General features: G+C 42.8%; 3 protein-coding genes across 3 annotated transcripts; 1 reads left to right on the top strand and 2 right to left on the bottom strand.

The window, feature by feature from the left end:
• The first annotated feature begins 169 nt into the window (after positions 1-169).
• LOC6499290 (doublesex- and mab-3-related transcription factor A2) lies at positions 170-6,049 on the top strand. Its single transcript, XM_001954901.4, has 3 exons — positions 170-686; positions 5,209-5,730; positions 5,781-6,049. The coding sequence occupies exons 1-3, from the start codon at positions 429-431 to the stop codon at positions 5,976-5,978; spliced, it is 978 nt and encodes a 325-aa protein (XP_001954937.1). The 5' UTR covers positions 170-428; the 3' UTR covers positions 5,979-6,049.
• Positions 6,009-9,837, bottom strand: LOC6501293 (hematopoietically-expressed homeobox protein hhex). The gene is made up of 2 exons (XM_001954900.2): positions 8,809-9,837; positions 6,009-6,577 (listed from the first exon to the last, which is right to left on the bottom strand). Exons 1-2 carry the CDS (start codon positions 9,317-9,319, stop codon positions 6,084-6,086), a joined length of 1,005 nt encoding a protein of 334 aa, XP_001954936.1. The 5' UTR covers positions 9,320-9,837; the 3' UTR covers positions 6,009-6,083.
• Positions 9,838-11,834: 1,997 nt separating this feature from the next.
• On the bottom strand, positions 11,835-25,264 carry LOC6501291 (filaggrin). Its single transcript, XM_032451761.2, has 14 exons — positions 24,659-25,264; positions 23,543-23,633; positions 16,763-17,181; positions 16,566-16,651; positions 16,313-16,499; positions 15,874-16,214; positions 14,708-15,818; positions 13,814-14,650; positions 13,608-13,751; positions 13,367-13,547; positions 13,185-13,301; positions 13,001-13,124; positions 12,779-12,933; positions 11,835-12,716 (listed from the first exon to the last, which is right to left on the bottom strand). The coding sequence occupies exons 1-14, from the start codon at positions 24,676-24,678 to the stop codon at positions 12,492-12,494; spliced, it is 4,038 nt and encodes a 1,345-aa protein (XP_032307652.1). The 5' UTR covers positions 24,679-25,264; the 3' UTR covers positions 11,835-12,491.
• Between the last annotated feature and the right edge of the window lie 133 nt (positions 25,265-25,397).

Here is a 25,397-nt window from a genome sequence, read left to right as displayed (position 1 = left end):
CCATTCTTAGAGTTGTATAGGAAAAAGAAAATACAATATACGGTTTCAACTACTGAAAGTGGTCATGAAGTAATTTAACAATTATTAAAATAGTTTTATGAAAAACTAATCGTCTTCAACCTTAAATAACATAAAAACCTATAACTTAAGCTCCACCCACAATCTCCACCAGCTATAATGTTATAATGGGCGGACTAACTATTATTCAACCACCAATCAAAATGGCTCTTAATGCGCCTGCGTAAGTCAACAAAGTTTTGGCAGTAAGCTAAAGTCCTTTGAAACAATTCCAGATCCTTGAGCCAAGTGTTTCCAAAATTTAGTTTCTTTTCGCAAGCCCCCAACTAAGTCGCAGTTTTCCCATTGAAGTCAGAAACTTTTTACTCAATTATCGTTTATAATTGAATCAGTTTAAGGGCTGCATTGCAATGGCCAGTATCGGTAGTGACTCTATTGGTGATTCTGTGTCTTCCGCTAAGCGTCCGCGGGTCGCAATCAGCTCCAAGAGTCTGAAAATAGTGGAGCCCCAGCCTAAGGCCAACAATCGAGTGCCCAAGTGCGCTAGATGTCGTAATCACGGGATTATTTCGGAGTTAAGAGGCCACAAGAAACTCTGCACCTACAAGAACTGCAGGTGCTCCAAATGCATCTTGATCTTTGAAAGGCAACGCATAATGGCTGCTCAGGTGAGTTGGAGGATATATATTTTTATTCTATTTACTTATCTATCATATAAAAAAAACCTCTTGACGAGGTAAAGTACCGGTGACGAACCTGCATGCGAAACCCAAAATATCTGATATCAATTTTAGTGACGATAATATGCTATATAGGTGTACAAAATTGCATATAAAAAATATTCTTGTTCGGCACGTGACTGATTTGTTTTTTGTTTTTCTTGCACGTGCCGAACAAGAATATTTTTTATATGCAATTTTGTACACCTATATAGCATATTATCGTCACTAAAATTGATATCAGATATTTTGGGTTTCGCATGCAGGTTCGTCACCGGTACTTTACCTCGTCAAGAGGTTTTTTTTATATGATATCAGTTGTTTTTTGTATATATTGATCTTCAATTATTTAAAACAGAACGCATAATATATAGAATATATATATATGGAAGTAACCTCTGGACAGGCGATTCACACAGTTAGCAATACTTTAATTGTAAGGATAAACATCAAAACTCTTTTTTTTTTTGAACTCTATAGATTTTGACATTCAAGAAGGTGGAATAATTAAAAACCTTTCCAAAGACGTAAAGAATTTTTCAATAGCTTCAGAGTCTCTGAAGTTATACGTATTTTTAATTTACAAAGGTTTTGGAATTTGGTTAGTTTAAAAATTTTAATTAAAAATTTGCCCAAAAATGTATTTAAGATCCAACATTTTTTCGTAGTTGTGGGAAACCAATTTTTTTTAACAAATTAACAGATGAGAGGCCTATCCTTATGAGAGTTCCACTATATAATAAATTATAAAAAAAAAACAAAAAAGGAAAGCTAACTTCAAGCGGAGCCGAAGTTGAAATACCCTTGCAGTTAAGCAGAAGCTTATATTATTATTATATATATCGGATCCTATATAGTTGTCCGATCCTTATGAGAATTTCACCATCAACAAAATTTCTAATAAAAATATTGGAAACACCCCAAGCATCTTTAAAAATAGAAAGGTTGTGCCATTTCCGATCGTTCAGTTATATGGCAGGTATAGGATATAGTTGGCCGATTCTTATGAACATAGGATTAGATTGCCCAAAACGGAAACCATAAAAAGTCCCATCATTCTAGCTTCAAAAACAACAAAGTTAAGCCAATTATCCTAATAAAATTTTGCAAATCGGATAAGATTGCCCAAAATGCAATCTGTACTAAGTTCCTTCCTTCTAACTTATAACAAAAAAAAAATTTATGGCATATCCGATCAATCATATAATAAACATGTATTATATCTAAAAAAAAATGCGCAAAGATAAAAAATTAAAAAAAAAAATGGAAATTACGTTTTTCCAGTTTTTCTAGTTAAACCAATTGTTGAATGTAACAATTTATTTTGGGTGTGCGATATAAAATAATAAATATTAGAAAAGTATTGGCGGAGTTGGTTTGCCTGGTTTTTTTTAGCTTTTAATCCATGATTTGGCCCAAAACGGTGGTGGCTGCATTTATTTATATGCATTATATGCTCAGTAGGGGCATATGCATATGCAGTAGGGGCATATGCAAGCGTTCTACTCATAAAATTTTGCATTCTTCTCATTAAGACATGAGACACTGAAACATACAGCAGAATTACATCAAAATTTCCCATCAAGCAAAAAAGTTCGAGATTAGCCGAGTGGAGAGTTTCTAATACGGGAGGGCCTGAGTTCTAATCCTAGTTGAGTCAATGTTTACGTTTTACTTTTTAAGCCCTTTTTTATTTGGATTTTATTTTTGAAATATTTGAAAATATCTTATGTACAAACTTTCATAAGGATGGGCCGACTATATCCTATAGCTATCATAGAACGATCCGAATTGGCATAACTTTGGTGTTTTTTAAGTTAGAAAGATGGGACTTGGCACAGATTCCATTTTGGGCAAAATAATCTTATTGGCCAAATTTCATAGGGATCGGCCAACTATATCCAATAGCCGCCATATAACTGAACGATCGGAAATGGCACAACTGCAAGGATATATCAACTTCGGCTTCGCCCGAAGTTAGCTTTCTTTTCTTGTTTTTCTTTGGGACCTCAAGATTGGTACCTCAACCGACCCGTCCGACATTTCTTTCAGAAGTTATTCAAGAAATTAGATTTTTACAGCTTTTTCAAAAAGTTGTAGAACAATAATTGCTCATATCATATGAGTCATATGACATTAACAAAAATCTCCAATTTTATTCAGTATTGCAAAGAAAAAAATATAGACAAACAAACCCACTGGCTTAATTTTAAAAAAACTGTAAAAATCGAATTTCTTGAATAACTTCTGAAAGAAATGTCGGACCGGGTCGGTTGAAGTACCAATCTTCTGAGTCTTCTCATTAAGACATGAGACACTGAAACACAAAGTAGAATTACATCAAAAGTTGCCATTAAGCTACAAAGTTCGAGGATAGCTGAGTGGAGAGCGTCGTGGTTCCTAACACGGAGGGCCTGGGTTCGAGTCCGACTTGAGTCAATGTTTACGTTTTACTTTTTTAAGCCCTTTTTTATTTGGATTTTATTTTTAAATAAATTATCTAAAATCTGAAAAGATCTACTCCATATTTTTTAGGGTATAGACCAAATATATGCAGACTCCAAAAAGCAAAGTTGCCAATCAAATACACACACATGTATAAGTAAATGCAAGCTTCACAGGAGGCTGCACAAAATGGGTAGCTGCACTTACAGGACTATATCTTGAGTTAACGGATTTTGCCAGATATGAGCGATATGTCAAAAGTTGCGTCATCTCAAAAGCTATCTACACGTGCAAAAAAAAAAAAGGGTCAGTCGACTAAATTTTGAAAAATAATTTTTTTTCTTAAAAAAAAAGTTTATTTTCAGTGTATTTTTTTTTGTGTACTATATAGACGTTTGGTCCCAAAGAAAGTGAAATAGATATTTAAAAACCCCTTTCAACGGTGTAAAGCTCTTTTTAATATCTTTCTTAATTATAAAGTTATGCATTTTTTCATTAACAAAGTTTTTTTAATTTTTTGACGTAAGCTTAAGGTATTTCAAAAAGTTGTAGAACAATAGTTGCTCATATGATAGTAACAAACATTTTCCAATTTTTTTCAGGATTTTTAAGATAAAAATAGTGCAAACAGACAAACCGACAAACCGACGCAAACTGGCTTCATTTTGAAGAAGAAGAAAAAATTGAATTTTTCGAATAACTTCTGAATGAAATGTTGGATCGGGTCGATTGAGGTACCAATCGACGCGTATTTAGCTCTAGAATGCGAATATATAAAAATATTCTATCTGGGGACTAAAATGTGTCCACCAGCCCCACTTTAGTGATAAAAAATTTTTTTACTTTCACCCTAATTTCTCCCAAACCAAATAACTTTTGGAATATGTTTCGACAAAAATTATCTAATTGAAACAATACCTTTCGATTGGTATATCATTCATTTAGATCGGTTGCCTACAGAAAATTTTTAATTCTTCGGCTATATATAGAGTTTCCTCGCGCACGCCTAGGCATGCAGGTCGTCACCTCGTGGACTTCCGTCCACAGTGATATACTTAGCAATGGCAAATACCAAAGGTTAATTCGAATGTAAGAAAATTCAACATAAAACATCTCAAATGATCACCAAAACACAACCTTATATTGCAGTTTACTTATTTTTCCATAATTATTTAACTTTATAAATAATTCACCAAATGTATTAACCCAAAAACTCTATTTTACTATTACTTCCACTCTGTGCTGAAGTTTAGATTCTTAACAGAAATAAATAGTATTTAGACCTAAAATATACAAAATTCTCCTCAAAAATCAAACCTTTTAAAACAAATGATCTTCCTTAGTTTCAAATACTTTTGTGAACAATATTTCGTAGAGAATAATTTAGAATTTAAGTTTATTCCTATGGAGCCTATATTCTACCTACATTTTACCACCTATGGAGTTATTGTTTTTGACACAAATGGGAAATCTAGTCATAAAATTTTATCAAAAGTCAAACCAGAGTTTATCAATCTGTGTAGCTGGATTTAATTACCGGATTTCTAATAAAAATAGTAAGCTATACATTTATATTATTTTTGGGTAAGAATCTGGCCGTGCCCTAATTTGAAACGTCAATAGCCGACGGGCAGAGACTCTATGGGGGAATCCTTGAATCAACACCATACCCACTCCAACCGCAGGACCAACAGCCAATGAAACGGAAAACGAGGAACAGGACAACCAGTTCGATGGTATTCTCGCCTGTGGGTGGCAGTGATGATGATGATGGAAAGTTGTCAAAGCGGAGGAACAAATCGACCAAAATATCCGCTTACCAAAACTGTTTGCACAAGTGTTACTGCGTCTCGCATTTCATTAAGTCCGAGAGGGGTTAGACGAATAGAATCCTGTGGTACATGTGTATTTTATAGATACCCCAAGGAATTCTGGGGGACTTTTATTTGCGGAAAAGTCAAACACTGAAACACAGACCTGAAAAGGTTCACTTGTCGCATATTAATTTCCATTTGTGGTCTTTTAGGTTGCCCTCAAGCGCCAGCAGGCCGTGGAGGATGCGATTGCACTGCGGTTGGTGGCCACCAAAACGGGTCGCTCCATAGATGCCCTGCCGCCGGGCAACATTTTTGGGCTGACCGTGACCCAGCCAAGTTCACCAACTACCAAGAAGAATGACGAGCCGGATGGAAAACCTTTGGTCGAGGACTTGAAGCGACAGAATGAGGTCTCTATCGAAGCTCCAGCGGTTGCCCAGGATCTGAGTGCAAGCCGACGGGAAAGTGTCTCCCAGACAGCCATTGACATGCTGGCTCAGCTGTTTCCCCAGAGGAAGCGTTCTGTCCTGGAGCTGGTCCTCAAGCGTTGCGATCTCGACTTGATCCGTGCCATCGAGAATGTGTCTCCGGCGGGAAAATCCGCGCCAGTGGAGACTACTAGTAGTCAGGTTTCCAATCAGCAGACAGGATCCACTCTGCCCAGTCTGCCCAGCTTGCCTCAGGCCACGTCCCACAGGAGCAGTGCCTTCAGACCTGTCGTGGCTGATCAAGTGAGTGGATCATTAGCTCTTCCCATAGTTTCTGACATCTTACATTGCAGTACCAGAACAAATCCATGGTGGAGTTGAAGCCGCCTCCGTTTGGGAGCACCACTTCGGCAGCAGCGGCCGCCATCTGCGCCTACCCCAAGTGGTTCGTGCCCCTCTCCTTTCCGGTCACCATGGGCCACCTCTCAAACCTGGCACCGCGATGCACTCTGCCCAATTGCGCCTGCCTGGACAGCTACCAGTTCCACTAGAAATCCTTACTCCCAAAACTCTATCGTTACTTCAATTGGAATAAATTTATTTAACCTAACTACAAGCTGGACTATCTTATGAGTAAGTTGATCAATCTTCGAGCTTCACTTGGCGGCAGACTTTGCCGTGGCCTCTTCGGCATCCGCATCCTCCTCTTCGTCTCCATCGTCATCCTCGTCGTCCTCGGACAGGAACATGCGATCGTCCTCGTCGCTTTGCTGACCACTCCGGCTACCGCTTCCCAGATTCAACGCCGATGCTCCACCACTGGAGCTGGTAGAGGCCGACGAGGAAGCTCCGCCTGAGGCAGATCCACTGCGCTTGCTGAGATTGGCTCGTCGCCACTTGGCCCTTCGGTTCTGGAACCACGTCTTCACCTGCCGGTCGGTCAGCTTCAGCTGGAGGGCCAGGTGGCGGCGTTCCTCGGGCGACAGGTATTTGTGGCTGGCGAAGCGCCCCTCGAGGTTTTTGGTCTGCTGGGAGGTGAATCGGATCTGGCCGCCTTTGCGCTTCACTCCGAAGTTGGACATGTAGAAGCTGGCCGCCGGATAGGCGTTGCAATAGAGAGCCGCGGCAGCAGTAGCAGGATTGGGAAAGCCTGAAGAGAAAGTTTACATTTATTTTATTTTTCATTTAAATAAATTTAATAAAATATTATGTTCAGTTGCACCAAACACTTGATTTATTCAATTAAGGCATTAAACGATTTGTCCGATATCAAGTGGCATAATCGTTTGATTTTGATTGGTGGGTGCGGCGGTGGCCCCATTCCCCTATCTCCGCCCCCAAGTTCTTATCAAACTTATCGGGGGCCACACGTGTATGAGTGAGTATATATATATATATATCTCTGTGTGTCAACGCCCACTTGTAAGTCACCAATGAAATGCGAAATGGATCGATTGGGAGTTGGGCTGAGCTGGAGAGATTCCGAAATAATCGACCCAAATCAATTGCTACTCGACAAGCAATCCGATTAGGGCCACCGTATATATGTACCTCTATATAGAAATATATGTTGCAATGTTCATTCAGTATCTGCGATAAGCCTGAAACTCTACTTTGTTGACGTAACGGAAATTCGCACTTGTTGAACATTTGAATTGCGATCATTGAACAATCTAATATTATTGAGTAATCTAATATTTTGGGACTATCTTCCCTCATGATGGCAAAGCTGGAAGTACATATGGGGTATATATTTTGAAAAACTTCCAAAGCCAAAGCCGTTAAATAAATAACAGTCGTTTTTCACAATGTCGTAATTCAAATTGTTACAAATAGACTTATTAACGTTTATTTTTATTAAGTGGCGTACCTAGTGATAAGCCCACACCACACACCCGCGAATGATACTCCTATTCTTTACCTTCTTTAATCACTGAAAATTGAATTTGTTATTATTTTATAATGTGCGTGTTGAAAATAAAGAAAAAATTATACAAGGTACTCTAGTTTTTGTTGCTTTCAGACCGACAAGCGACGAGCTTATCAATATCAAATAGCAATTGTCGCTATAAGATGATGGACAGCGCCTATTAATCGCCTCTAATAGCATTTTTTGTTTAGATAAGCCAACACAAATCGGAAATTGGAATAACATTGAGTTTGGAGTGGGCGGATGATAGGTATACCTTAACTATCAGAACTATCTAGATCGTACGAACTAGGTTACTATATGAATGAATATTTTTCATAAATTATTTTATAATGTTTATTAAGATTTTTAATAAATGGTATGATACATGGACTTTAAAATAATATCAAACTGTTAAAAACGAGTTCCCACCGATTCCCATATACCCCTAATAGGAGCCAAATTATTCGGCTTCCGATGGCTCTCACCTCAATTTCAAATATTTGTCATATCGATAAGGCCACCGAAAATATTATTTTTTGTTTTTTGGGGTGGAATTGGGGCGGTGACACTATCGGGAGAGTCGTAACCCCCTTGGAAAATGCTCCATGGGCTAATCTAGCGTTACATTGCATTGGGAATGCAATAGATGGGTGGAGGAGAGAAAGTGGGATTCGAGTGGCATTGGCGCCAACACTTGACTTTGACAAACACAAACAGAAGCCTCCTGGCAAACACACATTAATCATGTTTATGGCCCATTTTGTGTGGGATCCCATTGTAATATTCGTTCTGGACTTAGGCTAGTTAAGACTCAATTTAAATGAGGATTTCTGATCACACCGTTCCCATGGTCGATCAATTTCCATATGTCGGCCTGACGGAAGGCGATTATGGCATTAACATTCCAAGGTTCATTGACTTGAACTTGGAAACTGTCAGATAGATAAGTTATAGGATCTAAACCCATAGCTTGGGCCTAAAAGTGTGAGAAAATTTATAACCAAATTGAGATCCTCAGTTCTGAGGCGGTGCTTCCCCGTCTATTTGCAAGACTCTGGGATTAGGCCTTCCTTCAAGGAATTAACATATCAGTTTTGTAGATACGAATGCCTTAACATTTATCAGCATTTCAGTCTTTAATTGATAATTGTAACGCTCATTCATTCCTAATACCAGATATGGAGCTCCTGACTCACATCCGGTCTTCGATTGCATGCTAATTTTCTTTCTAATATTGTGTAATTCAAAATATTTATAGAACTCAAAAAAGGATAGTCTTGGGGGTACTATACTATAGACTATATACTATAAATTATAGATTTTTAAGAACCAAAAAATAAAGATCTAGTTTTTGGTTTTTTATAATAATTTGCAACAATAATAAAGATAGTATTAGACTACTATCCCCATAAAATTCAAGTGTTTGGGACTAGATATATAATAGATATATAAGTTCTTAGAAGACCTACCTTCGCAGTCCATGGCGAAAGGACTATACTGATCACAATAGGCTGTGGGTTGGACGGCGGCTGCGGCTGCCACGGCAGCTGCCTGGAAATGGGGCATGAAGAGCGAGGGATTCTTCTGGAGGTTGAGCACCTGCTGGTAGAAGAGCGAGGCAGGATCCGGGTAGATTGGATTGAAGCGCAGTGTGGTGGGCGCCAGCACCGGACTGGATTCCAGATTCTTGAGAGCGTACTGGGCGGCGACTGCCTCTCGAGACAGATCGTAGATATTGGAGGCGGAGGCAGATGTGGTGGACGAGGTGGGAGATGAGCTGATGGCCATGGTGGCCTTGGGCAAGGCGATTGCACTTGCAGAGGAGACGGTAGTTCCTGTCACAGGACTTTGCGAGGAGCCGCGTCGCGATTGGATTCGACTGACAGGGTCTACGGCCGGACTTTGAACCGTACGCGTCTTCTGCTCCAAGATATTCTCGATGGAGAAGGCGGCCTTGCTCGACTTGGTAGTGATATCCATTATTTTGATTCAGTTTTATAATTATCCAGATAGTTGGGGGCCGTTAGCGTTTCTGTGCCGGAGCGATCGAAGCGACTGCGATGGTCGCAGGCGGTGAACTAATGTCGGGAATTGAAGAAGTCGCCGTAGAGCCCAGGGCCCAATAAATTGTACAAAATCTGATTTCACAGAATATAATAGATTGTACCTATAATGTTGTGCTAATGGGTAGATATCAATATTAACAATAATAGAGCGGTATGTAGATACGCATACACTGGCAGATATGGAGAAGATAATGCCCTGCTACCGGCCATCGATTGATAAGAGTGGTGGTTGGTGGGGCTCTTCGGTGGCTCGATGGCTCTATGGCTCGATGGGCTCTCCACTCCACTCCACTCCATTCCAACCACTCCACTCGAATTCCCAATCGGCAGACAACGACAGCTCGACGCAGTTGCTCGTACCAGTGGTCGGACACCCAATCGTGGATCGGCGATCCGATCCCGTCCGCCCGTCGTATAAATCACAGTCCGGCGGGCGCTGTTATTTATACCACCCGGTTGCCGCCTCCCATTCGGCGGGTCGGTGCGTTTGATCGAGTAATTGTTAATCACCCGTTATCGGTATCGTTACCTGGTTTCGGCTCTCGGTGCGTTTGGATTCGTTTTCGTCCCTTTACTTTACGGGTAAAGACAATATATAATTCATTAAGAATTATAAGATATATAATATCTATATCCTCTTTTCAAACATTCGAAAATTGAATATATTTAAGACTCCTAAAGTAAATCCCATTAAATTTTTTAATACAAAGTCTCAACTTTTCTTGACAACCTTACTTATAGAAAGAGTATCTTAAGCATCGGTGCTGAAACCCCTCAGATTCTTCTAGGACGCACTACTACTGTTCAATTATTTTATTCGTACTCCTCATTTGTTGATAGTTGTTGTAAACAAATTAAAATTACCTTTCCCCCCTTGGAGCACACCTGCCTGGGACATGTCCTTCTCTGGGAAAGATATCACTTTGATTGAGTAATCGAGTTTGTGATATGATTTTTGGTTATCTCCTTATTTATGCGTTTGTATAACTGTAGTTGGTGAGAGAATTCCGGGCGATATTTCGGGGGTGTCTTATCAGTTGTACTCGGGCTCCCCGTAAAGCCTCCCAGATGATGGATTACTTTTGATTTCGGCCTTTGGGCGGGTGATAAAAAAAAAAAACAGAGCCCATACCCGAAAACCAGTCTGTAAATGCCTCCAATTGTTGTTAGTGTTGCTGATTCAACAACTCCACTACCTCCTTTGATATTTTTAGGTCGTCTGAAAGTTTTTTTGTATCTTCTAGATAAGTTTTTTGGTCGATTCGAGGAACAATGGAAATCTTCAGTTTCGGTTAGTAAATTAGGTGGAAAAGTGGATTGTTTTCATTTCACACCCTTTTACGGAGTAGTATCAGAAATTCAAAGTAATTGTCATAATGATTATATAGTCTTATGACTATTAGAAAATTTCAGGGATAGTTCATCACCCCACACTTCCCACACTCAATGACTCAAAGAAATTTGATAAACATATGCAATAAAGTTCTTCCATTCGATAGGGTTCCACTGAAGAACAAGTGATTTGCCAAATTGCTAATATAACTTTCCGGGGGATTCTCCATTGATAGAGCTCGTAAAATACAGCCAATCGATTGCTGATTAATTTTTATAATACCTAAAAATAGGAATACAGTCGCATGGAAACTTAAAAAATAAATACACTTTAAAGATCTTAAGTTATATTTATTAAAAGAACTAGAAGCTTCCCGGAAATACAGAATCAATATTCAATTTCCTATAACATTAAGTTCGATGTTGTTGTTTGTATAAATAATTTTGATATTGAAAGATATGGAAATTGAATATATATTATAATCCTAGTGCCCCGGAATACGCTGCTTCATTATGGTATGGCACTTGTTCCCCGCTATCAGAGAGTCAGTTGTGTAATCCCTATCCAAATCCCAGTGAGCGACAAGATATAACATTTTGCACCCGGACCGACCACCATTTTGTCCGACACATCACAAGGTGATATATGTATTTATCTATCTATCTATATATGAATGGGAGGTGAAACCCCCTCAATGGTTGGCCAATATCAGCCATTCACAAACTATCTTGTACTTTATATAAAATGCAAGTAAAAATAATGAATAATGAATGGTAAACAGAGGAAACAACAAATTCTGGTAAGGAATTTGGGGCCGGTGGTGGATGTGATAAGTAAATGCGGCCAATTCGAGGCATTGACGAGGTCTTCTGCCACAAACTACGCACGTCGATAAGAGGCCCATGGTCTTGTAGGGATTATGGCCGTCAGGCGTTCCTAAATTATTAGCAATTATCAGGAGACAAACGGTTTCAAATGACTACAAAATTGGGCATAAATATGTTACTCCCCGGTAATATCAAAATCATTTCATTTTCTAAGCTTTGTGGGGTTGGGTTTCTCCCCCCAACTCTCCCATTGAATAATACTTCATTCGAACATTGGTTTATTGATTTATTTTCATTCTTTTATTTATGCAAATGAACAAGAGTTTAATTTACTTTATCTTTAGCTTTATATTATAACTATTTATAGGCTTCGCGCGAAGTTGTTCAAGGTTTGCTTTGCTTCACATTTTGTTTGAGAGTTAGAGTTGCTTTGAGTATTTGCTTACTTGCTTTGATTTAAATTCTATTTAAAGAAAAACAATTGTGAAAATGCAAAATAAATTAATTCAACTACAATTTGACACATTTCTAGGCATGCACACATTGAGTTTACGGCTTTACGGCTTTTTGGATTTGGATTCGGTTCATCTTTTAGTTATTTTTGGTTTAAAAAAGCACTACGAGTTACACGATCTTCGAGTATTTGTTCGAGTTTGTTCTTAACAAAGACTGCCTAGAGACATTACGAAACTAAAATAGGTCCGATTACATTTGGTTTTGGTAGCAGTTAGTAAGAAAAATTCGAGTAGCAAAACGAGTTAAAGTTAAAGTAGGAGTTAGGATTCCTCGCTCGGCAACCATTCCATAAATACAAATTGAGTTTAAGTTAGATTTTGGTAGGTAGTAAGTTAAGATAGGTTAATAACTTTTACATATGGGTAGAGAGGTTCTTAGGTAGGGGCTGCATCTGCCACCGCGTCTGTCCTTCAGACCAAGTTGGACACGTGCGACGTGTCCATGTGCTGGATGAGGGTGCGCATGAAGGACATCTCCTTGCGCGCGTTCTCCAGTATCACCTTGGGGTCCTCGGACGTGCAGCGCAGGCAATTCGGCGCAAACACCATGGCCAGGTTCGAGGAGTCCATTTTGGTGCAGCTCACCACCTCGGGGTTGGAGAATTGTTGCAGAAAATGTATTAGATACGTTAGAACCTGAAATTCAATGAAATTCCATTATTTTAAAGCTCTTATTTTGTGTGAAGATATTGTCTTACCAACTGATTAATTTCAGGCAACTTATTAACTATTTCTTTGGCTTTGTCGGGATCCTCGGTGTTAACGCAATCCTCATAGTAGGCGTCCGGTATGAGCGGATCGTACAGCTCTCGGTACCACAGCTTTAGCAGACTGGCTGGCGCATGGGCATCAACTTTGGATAGAAAAGCAATAATATTATTTAGAATAACACATCCCAATCCGTCCGAACTGATCCTTACCCAAAGTGTTTTTATAGTCAGGAACATCCCACCGATCCAGTCGATTCTTCATGCAGTTCACCTCATCCACATCCGCGGAGACCCGAAAGATGCCCTCGGTTTGCTTTCCATTAAGGAGTAGCACCTGAAAGTAACATTAAAATTATATTTCTCTTCCCTCTTTTCCATCCCTCCAAATACGTACGTGCTCGGATAGCGTTGTTTGAATCCAGGGCAGCTTGCGGAAGGGAAACTTGTCCTTTTGCAGATCCATCACCTCATTCAACGTGTTGCCAAACATGCTGTTCCTCAGGATTTGTTGCTGGAAGGGATAATCGCATTATTTTCATAGTTCTTAAAGTTATAGTCAAAATTTAAATCATTTACCCGAGCCTGTTCCACCTCGTCCTCTGAGGGCTTCTTGGCCAGTCTTCGTCCGCTGCTACCGATGCGATCCAAGCGCCGACAACAGACGGTGGCATAGTGGGAGATCTGCACGTGGATGGGCCACTTGCTCACTTCCATGAAGTTGGTGCCGAACGAAGGATCGCGATGTCGATTCACATAGCTGCAAGAAAGGGTTTCCATTAAGCTTTTCCTTATTGTGACGAAAGATTTCAAAACTCACTTCAGCAGAGTGGGCTGGAACGTCAGCGAGGGTGGTACAAAGGAGAGACAAATGGCCATCAGCTCCCATCCCCGGATAAGCGACTCCCGCTTGGGATTCTCCGTTGTCTGCCGACACAGCTGGACGTACAACTCATCCCTTAATCTGGAAGTACATTTTAAAGGATTACTAAACATAAGTGTTGGAGAGGAAGTGGATGAACTCACTGCTGCTGCGGCAAGGATGCGCAAATGATATCAATCGCCACCGAGTTCAGGGTCATACCCGAGCGAGCTTTGCGATCCGCCATGTAGATCTGGACCAGCTTGAAAATTTCAATGGCCGTCTTCTTGTCCGCCTTGTCCCTGGACAGAGCCAGCATAGGTCTGCTGATGGCCTCCGCTGTCCAGCTCAGCATGTCCCGAACCGAAGCCTTCTTCCGGAAGAGGCCCTTCGAGTGCAGATTCAGATTGTCGGCGGCGAACTTCTCGATATCACATTCCTTCATGCACGCCAAGGTGGCGCCCATGCCCGGTGCCCGATCGCTGGGCGGGAATATCTGCTGAATGGTGGGCTTCAGCGATGGCGGTGCCAACTTATGACTACCCCGAGACAGGCTGGCAGGCGCTCCACCCACCCGCGACTCCTGCTGCCCGATAATATCTTCTTTGGTTGAAGTAACTGCTCCCGGTCCCAGTCTGGATCCAGGTCCCGCACCCTGGTGACCAGCTCCTGCCAGCCGCGAGATCTGGCGATTGGGCGAGGGCAAAGTTTGTGACTGAGTCTGCTTGGCGTCGCTGGGGTCCAAATGAAGCTGCTGCTGGTGGTGTTGCTGCTGGTTGGGGAGCGTCGGCGGCGGTACGTGGTGGCCCCCATGTCCGTGACTGGGGTACGGCGGAGTATTCGAGTACAGCTGTTGGCCGTGGTAACCGCCACCAGGACTATGTGATACCGTGTCGTAATATGAGATCTGGTAGCGGGGCTTTGGCTTGGGAGCAGCAGCCGGCGAGGACTCGGTTGCATTCCCGCCGATCCCCTCAAGCACAGCTTCTACGTTGTCGGAACTGAAATACCAGAAATGAGTAAGTATAGAAGCAACCCTAGGTCATCGCTTTACTCACATATCCTCCCTTGCGGCGATATCGTACGGCGGACACTGATAGGCGTAGTAGGACACGCTATCGCCCATGTTGGCATAATCGTCGATTATCCCGTAGTTGTGCTCCAGGTATCCACCATGCGTGTCCGACCCGCCGTCGGAATCCTCGTTGTCTGGCTCGTGGCCGGACAGCGAGTGTTCCGATTGGCTGTCCGAATGGTAAGAGTCCGAGTCGCCGCCATCTCCGCCACGGTAGTCGTAGCGCCCCGAGAGCTTCGCCTGCTCGAGGATGTAGTGCTTCAGGGGCAGGAGGTGGGGCATCTCCTGATCCCAGTTTGTATACAGCGGCGAGATGTTCCCATTGTCATACTCCACGTCGCTATTGTCCGCCTGCTGGTGGTAGTGGTGCTGCTTGGACCGACGCTTCTCCCCGCCAGCTCCGACTCCAGACCCACCACCTCCATGGTAACCTCTCTTGTCCAGACTGGAGCTGGCGCTGTGCCTCAGCGATCCCTGTTCCGGATAGTGGTGTGTTTGTGACCGATTCGCAGTCGAGTTATTGGACTTCTGGCGGTGGCGGGCCGAGTCGTTGGAGCCGCGCGAAGAATGTGTCATTAGACCGAGGTTCTCTGGATTGCCTCCCGGCGAAATCGGACCTGTCTTTCCCAGCGATACCCTCAGACTATGCAGGTCCAGGCTGTGGCTCGGCTCCTGCAGCCGGGGCGAGTGTTGCAGCTGCAGCTGGGGCAGTGCACTGGTGGCACTCGTCTTCGCCTGCCGCGAGCTCTTCGTCTGCGGACTGATCGGACTCTGTGGGCTCGAGTCGCTCGAATGCTTCTTGTGGCTGCTGCTTCCGCTGCCCGCCGTACTCGTGGCCGTGTTGCTGCCACTGGCACCTCCAGCTCCACCGCCACTCTTGGCCGCATTCGTGGTGTGCCGGCGGCGAGAGAGTGGCGTGTTCTCCACGGACTTGAAGTACTTCTCATGCATCGAGTCGTCGCTGGCCGCTCCTCCGTTGGCCGCCTCTGCGCTGCTCTTGCGGTAGGACTTGCTGTGATGTCCGGCGGCGGCGGGGTTGATCGAGGAGGACATGAAGCTTCCAGACCTCGCCAGCGACACCTTGTACTCGCGATCTGAAAAGCCACTTCAAGTTAATTATTGTCTTTAAAGGATGGGGATTTCCCTTACCTCCGGCATAGGATTTTCCGGATGCAGGTGTTCCGGCACTGCTGCCGCCACTGCGTTGTGCGCTTCTCTGCTGGTGCTGCTGTTGTGCGTAATTGAAGAGAGCCGGCGGAGCAGAGGCATCGGGCGACACCTTCTTCTTCTGGGACTGAGGCGTATGAATGGAGTGAGTCGGTGAGGCGATGTCGGACGACTTGGAGGAGTAGCCCTGAATGTGGTTGGGCAGCAACTGGTGGTCGAAGTACTTGTCCCCGTAGCCACTGCCCCCGGCATAGGATGAGGATGTGGAGGTGCTACCATGCGGCAGGTTATGCGAACTGGGGCTCTCTTGCAGCATCTCAAAGCTGAAGGCGGATCAGGAAACGGAAGCCAACACCGAAACAAAAGCAAGAATGAGTGACAATGGTGGTGATGGGATGCTGCAGAAGCCAAGACCACTTACCCTCCATTGTCCTTGCCGCCGCCACGCTGGTGCTTCTGCAGGGAGCTGAGGCGCAGGTTGTCCGCATGACCCGACCCGGGAGTACCTCCTCCACCGCCGCCGCCGTCATTGAAGCGCCTGTAGCCATGCGCACTGGACAGGCTCGAGTCACTGGACTTGCCCGACTCCTTGTAATGATTGCAGGAGTCTGTCGTGGGAAATCGATACCGGGATGAGTCATCGCGAGAGCTTACAAACGAGGACAAGCACTCACCTTGCGAACGCCTGGAGCCGTAGGCCTGTGGATGCTGCTGCTGCTGCTGAGGGTCCATGGAGCGGGATGAGTCACCCGTGCCGACGCTGCAGAAGATGCCCCAAAATGGAATGTAAACAAATGGGAATGGAAACACACAAATAAACAAAAAATCAAATAAAATCCGATGAGGTTACTCAACCCAATAACCAACTCACCGAAAGCTCTGACGGCCCCGCGGACTAGAGATCACTTCGCTGCCAGCCAGCTTCTCCTCGGAACTGGCCACCGCCCCATTGCCACCGCTGATCCTCTGCTGGCTGCGTCCCTTCTTGTTCGGCCCCGACATGGGCGACGGTTGCTGTTGCTGGGGGAGATTCGGTTGCTGTTGCTGCTGCGGTGGCTGCTGCTGCTGCTGCTGGGCAGGATGTTTCTGGGGTGTGGTCTGTTCGCGACGCTCGCTGGGATCGGTGTTCTGTTTGAGAGTCTGGAGCTTGGCCAGCGGAATGATGTCGCACTTGCTCGGCCGGTGCCAGACGGTCTTCTGCGTGGCCGCATTGTAGTAGTAGAACCTCTGGGTATTCGTATCGAACAGTTCCCACCATTGCGATGAGTCGGTCCGCTTAATTGGCACATCCTGTAAAGCGAGAACGGAACGGGAATGAGTACTGGTGGAACGTGGAACGCGTGGCAAGCTCTGTGGGGGGAACTCTGTGTGGATCATCTGGTCTGTTGTGTGGGTGTGGTATGATATGGGTTGATAAAAAAAATGGGGGAGCACGTGGGCTGCGCCATTAGTTGGATTAGAAACGCTCATGAATACGAATAAAGATTGATTCAATCGATGCAGCCGACCCGTCCGGATGTTCTCCAACCTATTTATGCAAATCGTGAGTCACACCAGACTCGCTTTCTTATGGGTCTTGGCTCTTTACTTCCTGCAGAGACGACCAGAAAGGTGTACTTTCGAGACTCTGCCCATGAAGAGAAGTGGCAAGTTTCATTAAATATCTAACTACTGTTCTCATATTCTATACATATATGCTTATATTTCAGCACGTTCCATCTACAATCGCTATATATTTTATATTTTTGCAGCATTTTCTCCAGAACTGACACCAGAGCCGAAAATATTCGGATGATTTCTCAAGAGCGGGAGGCTTTCGTGATCCCTTCTCTTGAATTATCCAACAATCCAAGACAAAAGCATATTTATTTTGGTATCTCGGCTCGAGGGCTTCTCTTCTGGCTTAATCAGCAGACTTGAGTGTGGGTGTGGGGTGTGGGTATTTATAATCGCAATCTGAAGGGTTTTATCTGCCGAGCAAATACAACAAGTGCTGGGCAAGTGCAAGTGGGTCTCCTCTCGAAGCTTCAAGGCACTGAGAAAAATGTAACAGACAACAATTACCTCAAAACCAATTAATATTTTAATCAAAAGTTGGATTAATCTTTATTTTTTTTGCAATATATATATTCTCTTTTGAAGAATCCCCCACATCCTCGCAGCTATTTGGCCTTGGTGGTGTGGCGCGTGTGCTTAATCCGCCTCATCTCGCTCGCTCCATCTTGCCCAGAAGTCAGGGTTATTTCTGCAAAATGCAGTGGCAGTGGCAGATGCAGTGGCAGGGCCAGAGGCAGTGGCAGAGGCAGCACGCTGACCTTGAACTTTTGCGCTGCAGATGCGCTTAAAGCCCACTGGCCACCACCCAACGCCCACAGTCCTTCAGTCCTACAGTTCCTGCTGCCCTTCCTGCGGCCCAAGTGGGTGGTGGTTTGTTGTTTTTGTATTTAATCTGCCACAAGCTGCCACTGCCTGCCTCCTCCCTCCTCCCTTGTTGTTGTTATTGTGGCAACAGCTCGCCACTGATAGCAACAACAATGAGTGGCTGCAAATGAAAGCTTTCGGCATGGCTGCTTCCCATTTCTGGTTTTCATTTCCATTACGAATTTCCACCCGGCGTTGCATGTTGCATAATTTGTGGGCGCGACCAGACGCTTACTGAATGGAGGAGAAGGATGGGGAGTAGCTCTGGGTGCAAGGCCACCCAGTAGAGATGTCGTCTCGTTACGCTATTCGCATTTCCAACTGACAGTTAGTCAGTCACTCCGTCAGTCAGTCAGTCAGCCATTCATCCAGATTGCAGGTTCCTCCCCCTCGAAAGCCCACTCCCATGATGATGCCTCCTCCAGAGAGGCCGTAATGAGAGATGGACTATAAAAAGAAACATCAAGCGAGGGGCGACCTCATTTGTGGCCTTGTACGATATTCCAAATATTTTTGTAATTATTATGGATTTCCACAAAAACAATGCGAAGGGAGGAGGTCTCTGTCTCTGGCCTACATCTTAATCTCTAACAGTGGCCTGAAAAGTAGCCATTTGTGGAAGTAATTTTTAATTAATTCAAAAGTGATTAAAAATGTTACAAAAGTGCCTTAATACTCTGTGTTTTTAAGTAGCTTTTGAAGTAAGAATTGTTAAATATTAAACACAATACTTACTTCAACTCTCTTAAAACTCTTACTTACTTTGATTTCTATAAAATCTATTATAAAATCTCTTTAAAAATATAAAATATTTCATTTAAAATCTGTATTTCCCTTCAAAGAGACTCACCAGTCTATAGATCAAGAATTCTTTGTGAAGAACCATTACTCATACGCCCCGTATGCCTTCGTATAAGATGAAAAATGCGACCACAAAGGGATGTGGTTCATCGTTCTCGATAATCATTCTATGATGAGGCACTCTAGATGGATATATTGTGAAAGTTTCTTTGTTGAAACGGTCACTATTTCCCAATTAAAGCTCATTGCGTTGCAACTGGAAGCAACTGGAGCCTCAAGTACAGATCCCTGAGACATGTTATCTCCTCCATTCAATTGAAAAACAATTCCCAGTCTTAATCAGCGGCAAGTGGGCCGGCCGACCGGCCGATCGAGGCGAAGAAGCGTGCCACGCACAATGCTTCTAATCGAGTTGAGTTCCCGAGGCCCCCAATGACCGAGGTCAGTTCTGGCTGCCCCCCCACCATCTGAGAGTGAATCATGCAACCAAAAAATAGCCACTAAACGAAAAATATGGAAAATTAGGTCATCATCAGGGCGAATATTAAAGCCCAGCACAGATCCCAAAATAGCAGCCGATAATATCGGGACTACCGGGCTGGCGGCATGTGGCATGTGGAGGAATGGACTGTGGAATGGAATGTGTCCCCAAAAGCGAGGTCCAATCAATGGAATTGAATTGTTGTCAGACGGAAGTATTCTCTCCCGATTTGAGTTTCGAATTTATGCAAATATTTCCCAACTGAATGGCTCCCAGACCCAAGACATAACAATAAGTTCTCCGATTTATAGATTATGGCCCAGCCCGGCCCGTCCCGGCTATAGATGAGCTTGAGGGGCACATGTTTCACATTCCCGACGAGGGAATCGACCTTATTTATAGATCTGTGATCGAGTCTTGAACTTATTTATGATACGGGCGCCGGAGAATAGTTCAATCTCCGCAATAAACTCAATTTGGATCGACATAATCGTTATTCAAATGACATATAGGCAGCTGGCTCACCAGAGCAGGCTCATCGCGGTTAAGCTCCACCACAATACATGACTAAGTAAGTGACCTTATGCGCCGAATCGCAAGGGGATTTCACAACTCAATGTTTCTATTCATTAGCAATATTTATGCACATTTAATTGGCTTCGTAATTGCTTTCAAATTGAGCCATGCCAAGCGGAAGAGGCCCAAAAGCGTGGTTAGGGCCACCACAGGAAACGGCTTGGCCCAAGAAGGCAATGGGCGAATAGAAGGCAGGGTCTTCATAGTCATCAAAGTCAGTACTCAAGGGGTCACTACTATTTCTAATATTTATTAGAATCTTAAGGCCTATTCTTGTCGAATTATAATAGAGTTTAGAACTCTTTTATAGTCATATAAACCCCTTATAACCCTTAAACTCTAGTCGAACTACAATATTTTTGAAATCATCTACAATCTTTAGAACTCTTCCATAGTCATATATGGGTGATTAGTACTTACTTATCACAACAGTAACTTAGTAATCACTGGCTATCGACCAACTACAAGACTAATTACATTACTAAGAGCTATTCTATTCGAATTACAATTATTTTTTAATCATCTACACTCTTTAGAACCCTTCATTAGTCATATATCCCCCTTATACCCCTTATTTTCTAGTCGAAATATAATATTTCTAAATCATATTTAATCTTTAGAACAATCTTTAAGAAAGCAGGGACTCTAAAGCCTTCAAACTCAGTACTTACTAACTCTCTACTAACTTTAAGACTAAGTACCGAGTACCTAGACCTATTCTAGTCAAATTATAATATTTTTAAACCATCTACAATCTTTAGAACTCTTTTATTATAATATTTTTAAATCATCTACAATCTTTAGATGATACTTACTGGCTCTCTACTGACTCCAAGACTAAGTACCGCCCCCAAGACCCCTTTTAGTCGATTTATAATATTTTGAAACCATCTAAAATCCTTATAACTCTTCTATAGCCTTGTATACCCCTTATACCCATTAAAAGCCACCAAGAAAACACAATAAAACTTTGAAATACTTTGACGATTGCGTAGCACATGAAGAAGAAGAAGACCCAGATCGGGGTCTGGTCATATAAGAGGGGAGACCTCTCTTGGGGACCGGATTGCACCATCCCGCTGCGGAGGATTGAAAGAATAGGTGACGACGCCGGCGGACGCACGTGAACATTAACCGTTTAGAGAGACTTCACCTTCGCCGCCACTCCGGGCTTCTGGTCCGAGCAGAGGTTCGTGGTTCGAGGCGGGTTTCGTAACATGAAACGTGAAACGGGACGGGATGGGGCAAGTGGACGTGCAACGTGTGGGCAACTTTTCTTGTGGGGCGCTTTCTTCCGTTGGCGCTGCTGCTTCTTCTTCTGCTTCTGTGTCTCCCTCCGCTCTCAACCGGAAGTTTTACAAAGCAAATGAGCAAAAAAACAACAACAAAAAATTAAAGAAAAAAGTATGAAAAAGATGACAAAGACCAGGGAGAGGCAGGGGGCGGGAAGTAATTTTGAGTTATAATAAAAAAAAATTGTCTCTTTCCACACTGCGAATAAATTTCAAATCACGTACAGAGGGCGTAGTAGAGTCTATATCACAAATGCAGTGAGAGAAATTTTAAATTCTATTTTAATTATTAAAAAAATAATAACAAACTCCATCTAGAATAGTTTTTTCATTAAAAAATATATACTTTTCCCCATTTCCCTGCGCCTGTGACATGTCTGAACAAGTGCAAACAAGTCCAAAACAAACTAACTGCAACTTGGCCCACAGACAACTGTAAAAAAAAAAAACTGAACAAAAGAAAAGGAACAACAAGAAGACGACCTGAATGTTGCCAATTTAAAGAAAGTTAGAAAACCGAGGGGGTGGAATAATGAATGAAAAGAACAAAGAGGAGAGGGGTACGGTGATCACCCTCTGTTAATAATGTCTTTTTCACGCAGCTCTGCATAAATTGTGCGGATTATATGGCGCAGTGAAAAGGATTCACTTCCTCAACTTCTCGAGGGGAAGTGCCACCGGCAACTGCAATCAGATACCGAAACGAGGGCAGGTTTTTTGTTTTCCCGTTAGGACGAACAACAAAAAGGAGAAGGAAGTGTCGATTGAGTCCTCTTTTGAGTTAAAAAACTAAGCTAATGTTAAGGTTTTTTTTTAGTATTTAATAAATACCTAATAACCTTTTACTAATCAATAATTATAAGTCATTGCTTTAATTATATTTTTAACTTGTTTATTCTTTTTTTTCTTTCATTTTTGTTCCTGTTTCCTCATGCTCCTGTGAGTGTGACTCCAAAAGAGAGTGAGAGTGAACAGAAAAGAGAAATGAAATGCACATAAATAAATACTCGAGAAGGGTATTGGAAAGAGAGTGAGAGGGTTTACTGCAGTATGGCTCTGGCTCCCAAGAGTGGAGGGCAGGACGCCGGACGGGCAATAAATCATGGCGTCAAAGGGACATCACGCCCACAGTCGCAGCTCTGCATGCCAGCCTTTTCATTAAGGAAGCAGGACATGCCCTGCACTAACACTTGGGGGTAAAAAAATAGGTTTTCATTAAAATAATTAACTAACAAGCCTCAAATAGTAACTAAAAGAGTCTCCAGTTTAAAAATTCGAATCAAAAATCATATCTTATATTTTTTAAGAAATCTAAAAATATTTATACTATTTTTTTAAACACTATAGTATGAGCCATGTGTGTGCAATCAGGAGCGAAACGAGGACATTGCAGGCCAGGAACAAAATCAATGAAATTTTCACTACTTCCGGGCAAGAGACAGGGGGCAAGGGGCAGGAACAGGAGGTGGGAAAAACGAAACCGAAAAGGAAGACTAAATGGAGGATAGTCTGGGCGATGTTTGCGTTTCAGCTTGGCCCGGCGGGCGAGACCAAAGTTATTAGCCTGCAACACCTTTTTGTGTTGCCGCATTACCCAAACAGGCCAGGGAAAAAAGGATACAAAGGATAAAGACAAGATTTAAGCAAACATTAGACTTTCCATGGAAGCTAAGCTTTCTTTCAAAAAGGAAAAGTATCTTCTTTCAGAAAACTCTTTTCTCTTTTGAGGAAAAATAATCAAACACGGCATAAAATAGGCTTGAATTACTTTTTCTTGACTGTTATATCAGAATAGTTATGGGATGCGGGCTATAAGCATCATCCGAAAGTTATTTTAATATAATTAACCTTGGTCACGCCACGCGGCGAAGTAGGTTACGAAATTTGCAAGCCCAACACAAGCGAATGAAAAAAATTGTGCAAACGAGTGACCCAGAATGATAATTAAACAACCAGCCGTCGCATAAGATACTTTAATTAATCAATGAAGAGGTTAATGAACTGCCAGAGGATCTTCAAGATACTTTATTTTGATGATCATAGATACATAGATAGATACATTTGTGATGGTGGTACTTACTTCTGGTGGATCCCAAACACATTCGCCGGTGGTGAGATTGGCGTACATGTGGTCCTTGGTGCGCGGCTCGATGATCTCCACCCATTCTATTCTGTGTATCCGGAACGAAGATCCCATCCAGAATCCAGCGAGAAAAGCAAGAGGCGAGAAATACACATAAATAAGGCATTAAATGCGATTGCTTCTATTTTAGCTCCGAGCGCCCCAAAAAAAAAAACATTTCAGGAATGCTTCTCGGGCGAGGTAACTACCAGATACTTTGTATTTTGTAGATATTAAAAAAAAAAAAAGTATGTTTTTGGGGGTTTTTCTTCTTCTCTCACACAAACAAAGACATTTTGTTAAACATTTTCCGGTTTTTCCTTATTCGAAAATTGCAGTCCTTCCACCATGACACACACACACAGATACTAAGGCGGGTTTGAAGAGAGGGTGTTAGCACTCTCTGGCTCTCTTTTTGGCACTTTTGGCGTTTAGCGGACGGCGCTTGTTGCCGCGCCTTGCTAGAAAATCGATTTTGCAGCAGCCTTTCAGACTTCCAGCTTGAAAATGCCCGAAAATGCATAAATCTAATATTTAATCAAGGTAAGGAACTGCACGCAACCCACACACGCAGGTCAACACAGGGGCGTGTTGGAAGGGGGGTTAGATCAGTCATACTCTCTGGCAATTAATTTATACTCCCAGTGGTACCACCCACTAATTTTTTTTCTTTTTGGAGAATTACTTTCCCCATTGATAAAAATCCTGCTTACGCCACTGTTCTCTCAAACGCACTCACTCACTCACACACACACGGACACTCACGCACGCCGGAGCACGCAGCTGTCAAAAGGCGCTTCGCCTGACCCTCCCCCTTGCATGCCGCCTCTCTTTCCGTTAGTTTACTTCTCCCAACCACCCACCCACTCCCATTTGCACTGCATTCGAGACAATTTATTTAACAAAAGCATCTGCAATTTTGCATTGTTGTTGCGCCTGCTTTCTTAATAAATTGTATACACAATTTCGACATTCGCGTTGTCTGGAAATTGTTTTAGTTTCTGTTGTTGTTGTTTTTGTTGCTTTTGCTTTAGCTGGTTGTTGTAATGCTAGTTGTAGTGTAACGGCACACACCTTTCACAACTTGAACTCATTTTTTCTGTGCTCTTTATTAGGCTGCTGCTCGTTTTGATTGTTGTTGTTGTTGCTGCTGGCGGGTTTCTCTCGGTGTTGTTGTTGTTGTTGTGTTGGTTGTTGTCTCCTTTTGCTATTTCTGCTGCTACTGCTTCTTCTTCTTCTCGATTTCCTTACGCACACTTACACACCCCGAACGCACTTTATATATATATATACTATATATATATATATTTCACTTTTCTTTCACTTATTTTCGTTTCGAACGCGGCGGCGAAAATGCAATTTTCCTTCTCAATTGATTTTTTTCTACCCACTCGTACTCCTTCACATGCGTGCCGCAGTTGGTGTTGTTGTGGCTGCAGTTCTGCGATTTGACTTTGTTGTTGCAGCGCAACTAAAAACACTTTCACATTTATGACATAATTTGCAGGCCATATTTTTACTTCGCCCTGCGCTTGTGCCACTGCATCTTCCACGAGCTAAGTGCTATCTTAAATATTTATGCTTCGGGCTGCACAATTCGAACGCGATCCGCTATTATTTGCTGCAGCGCCGGATACGAGTGACCAGATTGTGCGAACAAAAATCATACCAACCGTTTGAGCCTAACGCCAAATCGGCCAACTCTGGCCGCATAATTTCAGAGATGAGCGCGTGATTCCTCAAAAGTTCATATTTTTAAAGCTTTTTTGTAAATCATAAGAATTATTTTTATTGTTCCACAATTTTTAATTTT

This window comes from Drosophila ananassae, chromosome 2L, assembly GCF_017639315.1.
Source record: "Drosophila ananassae strain 14024-0371.13 chromosome 2L, ASM1763931v2, whole genome shotgun sequence".
Lineage (NCBI taxonomy): Eukaryota > Metazoa > Arthropoda > Insecta > Diptera > Drosophilidae > Drosophila > Drosophila ananassae.
Note: the sequence above shows the minus strand (reverse complement) of the source record. Positions and strands in the feature narration are given on the sequence as shown.

Bases quoted from the DNA above. Each gene is read 5' to 3' on its own strand.
- LOC6501293 (XM_001954900.2), bottom strand. From the start codon at position 9,319: ATGGATATCACTACCAAGTCGAGCAAGGCCGCCTTCTCCATCGAGAAT. The intron at 6,578-8,808 runs GTAGGTCTTCTA...CTTTCTCTTCAG, and splicing joins TTTCGCCATGGACTGCGAAG to GCTTTCCCAATCCTGCTACT.
- LOC6501291 (XM_032451761.2), bottom strand. From the start codon at position 24,678: ATGAGTTCAAGTTGTGAAAG. The intron at 16,652-16,762 runs GTGAGTTGGTTA...CATCTTCTGCAG, and splicing joins CGGGGCCGTCAGAGCTTTCG to CGTCGGCACGGGTGACTCAT. The intron at 15,819-15,873 runs GTAAGGGAAATC...GTGGCTTTTCAG, and splicing joins CGGAAAATCCTATGCCGGAG to ATCGCGAGTACAAGGTGTCG.
- LOC6499290 (XM_001954901.4), top strand. From the start codon at position 429: ATGGCCAGTATCGGTAGTGACTCTATTGGTGATTCTGTGTCTTCCGCT. The intron at 687-5,208 runs GTGAGTTGGAGG...GTGGTCTTTTAG, and splicing joins AACGCATAATGGCTGCTCAG to GTTGCCCTCAAGCGCCAGCA. The intron at 5,731-5,780 runs GTGAGTGGATCA...CTTACATTGCAG, and splicing joins GACCTGTCGTGGCTGATCAA to TACCAGAACAAATCCATGGT.